This window comes from Brachyhypopomus gauderio, chromosome 18 (assembly GCF_052324685.1).
Source record: "Brachyhypopomus gauderio isolate BG-103 chromosome 18, BGAUD_0.2, whole genome shotgun sequence".
Lineage (NCBI taxonomy): Eukaryota > Metazoa > Chordata > Actinopteri > Gymnotiformes > Hypopomidae > Brachyhypopomus > Brachyhypopomus gauderio.
In genome coordinates, this window is record NC_135228.1 from 16,820,111 (window position 1) to 16,827,610 (window position 7,500).

The window sequence follows — 7,500 nt, forward strand, 5'->3', positions numbered from 1 at the left end:
GCCCTTTTAACTCCTACTGTCTCTCATCGGGATGCTTGTGCACATGCTCGTGTGCCTGCTCATTGGTCAATGCTGTGGTTGGGACAGTTTGGCAGGTGAGGGTTCGGTTTGGCAGGCGAGAGTCCATTTTGGCACTGCGAGGGTCCAGTTTGGCACTGCGAGGGTCCAGTTTGGCCCCAGTACCATGCTGGCTCGTCCTGTTTTTGCCCTCTTTTCTCCTTGAGTTATGAAGGGGGACGGCAGCTCGGTCAAACTGTAGCTACTAAATCAGGAGTTGGCAAGAAGGACAAGAGAGGAGCTCTGAGATTATTCAAACAGAGAGAGAGAGAGAGAGAGAGAGAGAGAGAGAGAGAGAGAGAGAGAGAGAGAGAGAGAGAGAGAGAGTTGGGGGGAACACGCAGGGCCAGATAGAGGCAGAGAGCAGTGGCAGCTCATATATACTAAGTGCTCATAAATGCCTGCATATGTGCGTGGGGAGGATTCATTGCCTTGGGGCCGTGTGCCACGCCGTGACGAGCTCGTCGTGCAGATGGCCTCCGCACCCCCTCTGGTGCCAGTCGCCACGGTAGCATAACTCACACTCCTACAGACGCGCGTATCAACCGGTGCTACGGCGTGTACCTGCCGCGTTCCCGCCGGTCCGCCCCTTCTGCTGCCAACGTGTCTGAAGACCTTCTCCCCCTGTGTGTCGCAGCTCCGCCCACCTTCACGGACACGCCGGCCCAGTACGTGGAGGCCAAGGAGGGCAGCAGCATCACCCTGAGCTGCACGGCGTTCGGCAACCCCAAGCCCTTCGTCAGCTGGCTACGGGAGGGCGAGCCCCTGCAGGACAGCGTCAAGTACAAGGTGAGACCCCCCCCCCCCCCCCCCATACGTTGAACATCACAGGCACTGAATAGCCCCAATAAAAAGAAATTATATGATGCAGCCTCGTTTCACCGGCACGGTTTCGCTTAATAATGGTAATAATGGTAATGGTAATGGTAATAACGGTGCTAATCTGTGTATTACGGCTCTACAAGCTCTCATTACAGCACTAGAGGAGCGGTCCTGCAAAAAGGCTGCTAGCTGTAATCCCACATTTGAACCAATTTGGTTTTTTATGGTCCCACTTTAATTTGACATGGAAATTATTAGTGGCTCCCAGAGCAACGATGGCCCCGAGCTATAGTGATCCGTGGAGAGCCGAGCCGCGCTACACCATCACGCTATGAGAGGCTATGGGATGGGTAGCATGGTTAGCAATGACAGGCAAACACTGTTCTTTCTCTCCACCTCACAGTCATGGACACATGCTCAGTATCCATCACAATCTACATCTTTATGCTCCACTCAGCTGTCAGATAGGAAACGCTACATGATTGCAGCATTGACTCCAGGAGGAGAGAACACAGCACACGTGTGCCTTCGCCAGACCTTATCCGATTTGCCTGCTCCCGTGATGAGAGAGCGTGTGTGTGTACGTGTGTGTGTGTGTGTGCGTGTGTGTGTATGGATCCACTGAAGGCACGAGCGCTCCTGCCTGCAGCTATGGCACCTGGGGGATCCACACTGTGAGCCTGTTCTAATCTCTCAGCCTCCCTCTCTGCCCTGTGTCATCTCTCCTTCAGAGGGCGCCGCCATATTGATCACATCAGCCCTTTGAGCTGGGCTCGTGTGTAGGCGGAGCCTGTAGTGTTTGTCACATAGCCACTCCAGCCTGGTCATTTTCATGCAATAAGGGGTGTGGTCACTTGATTGACAGGTGTAGAGTGCTGCGCATCACTCTTAGAGTGTATGATGAAACTGGAAGCGATATATTTTGAACAGGGTTTTCATTAGTCTCTCTCTGTCTCACACTCTCATTCTCAACTCCCATGCGTGCACAGCCCTCCCACTTCGTTCTGCCTACAGTGTGAGCTGGTGGAGCTGTGAAGCGTGCAGAACCCAGAGAGGCTAATCTCACAGCTCCAGGGAGCAGCTTCTGGCTCCTCCCTGTGCTTCTAAAACACCACACCCTGACCCCTCATCTAAAACACCACACCCTGACCCATCATCTAAAACACCACACCCTGACCCCTCATCTAAAACACCACACCCTGACCCATCATCTAAAACACCACACCCTGACCCCTCATCTTAAACAACCACACCCTGATCCCTCATCTAAAACACCACACCCTGACCCATCATCTAAAACACCACACCCTGACCCCTTATCTTAAACACCACACCCTGACCCCTCATCTGAAACACCACACCCTGACCCCTCATCTGAAACACCACACCCTGATCCCTCATCTAAAACACCACACACTGACACCTCATCTTAAACAACCACACCCTGACCCCTCATCTTAAACACCACACCCTGACCCATCATCTAAAACACCACACCCTGACCCATTATCTAAAACACCACACCCTGACCCCTTATCTTAAACACCACACGCTGACCCATCATCTAAAACACCACACCCTGACCCCTCATCTTAAACACCACACCCTGATCCCTCATCTAAAACACCACACCCTGACCCTCATTTTAAACACCACAACCTGACCCATTGTCTTAAACACCACACCCTGACCCCTCATCTTAAACACCACACCCTGACCCATCATCTAAAACACCACACCCTGACCCCTCATCTTAAACACCACACCCTGACCCCTCATCTAAAACACCACACCCTGCACCCTCATCTTAAACACCACACCCTGACCCCTCATCTAAAACACCACACCCTGACCCATCATCTTAAACACCACACCCTGACCCCTCATCTTGAACACCACAGCCTGACCCATCATCTAAAACACCACACCCTGACCGCTCATCTTAAACACCACACCCTGACCCCTCATCTTAAACACCACACCCCGACCCCTCATCTTAAACACCACACCCTGACCCCTCATCTTAAATACCACACCCTGACCACTCATCTAAAACGCCACACCCTGACCCCTCATCTTAAACACCACACCCTGACCCATCATCTAAAACACCACACCCTGACCCATTATCTAAAACACCACACCCTGACCCCTTATCTTAAACACCACACCCTGACCCATCATCTAAAACACCACACCCTGACCCCTCATCTTAAACACCACACCCTGATCCCTCATCTAAAACACCACACCCTGACCCTCATTTTAAACACCACACCCTGACCCATTGTCTTAAACACCACACCCTGACCCCTCATCTTAAACACCACACCCTGACCCATCATCTAAAACACCACACCCTGACCCCTCATCTTGAACACCACACCCTGACCCTCATCTTAAACACCACACCCTGATCCCTCATCTAAAACACCACACACTGACACCTCATCTTAAACAACCACACCCTGACCCCTCATCTAAAACACCACACCCTGACCCATCATCTAAAACACCACACCCTGACCCCTTATCTTAAACACCACACCCTGACCCCTCATCTGAAACACCACACCCTGACCCCTCATCTAAAACACCACACACTGACACCTCATCTTAAACAACCACACCCTGACCCATCATCTAAAACACCACACCCTGACCCCTCACCTTAAACACCACACCCTGATCCCTCATCTAAAACACCACACACTGACCCCTCATCTTAAACACCACACCCTGACCCATCATCTAAAACACCACACCCTGACCCCTCATCTTAAACACCACACCCCGACCCCTCATCTTAAACACCACACCCTGACCCCTCATCCTAAATACCACACCCTGACCACTCATCTAAAACGCCACACCCTGACCCCTCATCTTAAACACCACACCCTGACCCATCATCTAAAACACCACACCCTGACCCATTATCTAAAACACCACACCCTGACCCCTTATCTTAACCCTTTCAGACCCTGCGTCCACTGCAATGGACATCACATGTTTTCTTCTCTTTTTTATGATTTGTTGTACAATAGACCAATTAAAATCTGTTAACAGTCAGAATAGACCTTTACCAACCAATCAAATAACACATTAGCCCTGTCCATTGCTTTAGGAGCCAAAAAAAACCACACTGAAGTTAGCAATGGCAGCACTCCAGCCAAAGAGGCAGAGTAAGGGCTCATTTTAACTACTTTTATCCGATTTAGAACACTTTATCCTCAATGTTATGAGTTAATTTTACACTTAAGGGGTAGTTTGTGAAATTAAATGTTCAATATCAATTGTAAAATCATAAAGTTAAACACAGGATTTTTTTAAATCTTGTTGTCCATCACAGTGGACAGTGGGTCTTAATGTATATAATTCAAGCATGCTTTTTAGTGCTGCTGTTAAAACTTTTCTTTTGCAATTGCAGTGTATACAGACAAATAATCTGTTAAATACAGTGTAAAATAAGATAAAAATATTTATTCCACAGAGTACACTGCACATGATGTTAATTGACAGCGGAAATATATCAGAAATTGAAAGTTTGGATAGTGATGATGGTGAAGATGCAGAGAGTGCAAGTCTCTCAAGAGTAGGTAAACGTAGCTATCTGTTAAATACAGGTACTCCAACACTCCCATTGTTGTCCATAACACAATGTATGAACATAGCTACTTTTAATTATTGATTCCAGGAGATGAGTAAGTACCAGTGATGGGGCAAGAAGTTGTTCTTGAGACAGTAAATGATGAGGAAGGATCAGGGAAGGAAAATGAGGAAGAAATTGTTTTATATTGTGAAGGTGATCCTTATGCTAACCTGTCCAACGTCCAGTGGCCAGTGGCGTCTACTTGGGAAGATCCTATCACAAACATCACTGAACCATTAACTCCATATGCTTACTTCAAATGATACGTTCCACAAGAGATGTTTGATCTGATGACCACCATGACAAATGTCTATGCTGAACAAACTGCTGTGAGGGGCTACAAACATGCATCAGTGCATGAAATAGAAGCCTTTGTAGGCTTGCACATTGCAATGGGAGTTCTGAGGTTTGCGAATGTACTGGGAATCGTACATGCAACCATAATTTCAACTAATTTCTCCTTGTTATATGTTATATATATTATTTTTCATAATAAGAGATGTTCCCAAAACTTGGATAGCATTTTTAGTCTATTGATCAGGTTTATTTTCAAAAAGAATAACAAACAAACCATAAAATTATACATATGATATAGCATTGCTTTACAACTGTTAAGACCCACCGTCCACTGCAGTGGACATTAAAAAAAAATACTATAAAAGTATTATATTTAATTTTTTTTACTGATTCTTGTTTTGGAGTTCATTACAGACAGAAAATTGCATTCATATTTTTTTTTTCATTACTGGAACATAATTCGGGTCTGAAGGGGTTAAACACCACACCCTGACCCATCATCTAAAACACCACACCCTGACCCATCATCTTAAACACCACACCCTGACCCCTCATCTTAAACACCACACCCTGATCCCTCATCTAAAACACCACACCCTGACCCTCATTTTAAACACCACACCCTGACCCATTGTCTTAAACACCACACCCTGACCCCTCATCTTAAACACCACACCCTGACCCATCATCTAAAACACCACACCCTGACCCCTCATCTTGAACACCACAGCCTGACCCATCATCTAAAACACCACACCCTGACCCATCATCTAAAACACCACACCCTGACCCCTCATCTTAAACACCACACCCTGACCCCTCATCTTAAATACCACACCCTGACCCCTCATCTTAAATACCACACCCTGACCCCTTATCTTAAACACCACACCCTGACCCCTCATCTGAAACACCACACCCTGACCCCTCATCTGAAACACCACACCCTGATCCCTCATCTAAAACACCACACACTGACACCTCATCTTAAACACCACACCCTGACCCATCATCTAAAACACCACACCCTGACCCATCATCTAAAACACCACACCCTGACCCCTCATCTTAAACACCACACCCCGACCCCTCATCTTAAACACCACACCCTGACCCCTCATCTTAAATACCACACCCTGACCACTCATCTAAAACGCCACACCCTGACCCCTCATCTTAAACACCACACCCTGACCCATCATCTAAAACACCACACCCTGACCCATTATCTAAAACACCACACCCTGACCCATTGTCTTAAACACCACACCCTGACCCCTCATCTTAAACACCACACCCTGACCCATCATCTAAAACACCACACCCTGACCCCTCATCTTAAACACCACACCCTGACCCCTCATCTAAAACACCACACCCTGCACCCTCATCTTAAACACCACACCCTGACCCCTCATCTAAAACACCACACCCTGACCCATCATCTTAAACACCACACCCTGACCCCTCATCTTGAACACCACAGCCTGACCCATCATCTAAAACACCACACCCTGACCCATTATCTAAAACACCACACCCTGACCCCTTATCTTAAACACCACACCCTGACCCATCATCTAAAACACCACACCCTGACCCCTCATCTTAAACACCACACCCTGATCCCTCATCTAAAACACCACACCCTGACCCATTGTTTTAAACACCACACCCTGACCCCTCATCTTAAACACCACACCCTGACCCATCATCTAAAACACCACACCCTGACCCCTCATCTTAAACAAAACACCCTGACCCTTCATCTTAAACACCACACCCTGACCCCTCATCTTAAACACCACACCACAACCCATTATCTAAAACACCACAGCCTGACCCCTCATCTTAAACACCACACCCTTACCCCTCATCTTAAACACCACACCCTGACCCCTCATCTTAAACACCACACCACAACCCATTATCTAAAACACCACACCCTTACCCCTCATCTTAAACACCACACCCTGACCCCCCTCATTGTAAACACCACACCACAACCCATCATCTTAAACACCAAATCCTCACCCATCTTCCTCCACTTCTCCACTTCCACTGCCCACTGCCCCTTCAGATCATTTCTGTGCTGGTTCTAGCCGCAGGTCAGAAATCTGTCCCTTGTTTCTGTGGCGGTTCTGTTCCAAGCTGATTATGCAAAGTCACTGTGACCAAAACAATACTCACAGATTCCAGCTCGGGATCTCTGGAGCGGAGCGATAAGCTCTTTATTTTCACTCAGATGAACGTTGAAGGGTGCACCAGATTTTTGTGGGGGAGGATCATCCTCTGCTTGGTTTCTGCAGGGGGGGGGGGGTGGACCTCAGACCTTCGCCACCTCAGAAACAACATCAGTGGACGCACCAAACCTTTGCCGATATGAAGCACATGTTGGCAAAGCAGAAGGTGCCCTGGACCGGTGACACTCTCAGTCACCCTGATGACGTGCGTCACTTTGATTTGCAGCAGCACGTAGATCAATGCCATGTCCAAAGTGCTGAGTAAGAGTGTAAAATGACAGCTGGACAGTGGCTGGCACTGTGGGTGGGACGGAAGGCTGGCGAGGACCACCGGTGCTCTTATTAGAAGGTGCACTGGCATTCATGGCTTACTAATGAGATGGAGATGGCACCAAGGGCCAGGAACCTGTGCAGTACAGAGACGGCAGG

General features: G+C 48.0%; 1 protein-coding gene across 1 annotated transcript in view; it reads left to right on the forward strand.

Moving 5' to 3' along the window:
- The window catches only part of igsf9bb (immunoglobulin superfamily, member 9Bb), a 93,898-nt gene that overhangs the window by 46,421 nt on the left and 39,977 nt on the right, over positions 1-7,500 (forward strand). The window contains 1 exon segment of the mRNA XM_076980277.1: positions 695-846. Within this exon segment, the coding sequence (XP_076836392.1) occupies positions 695-846 (152 nt within the window).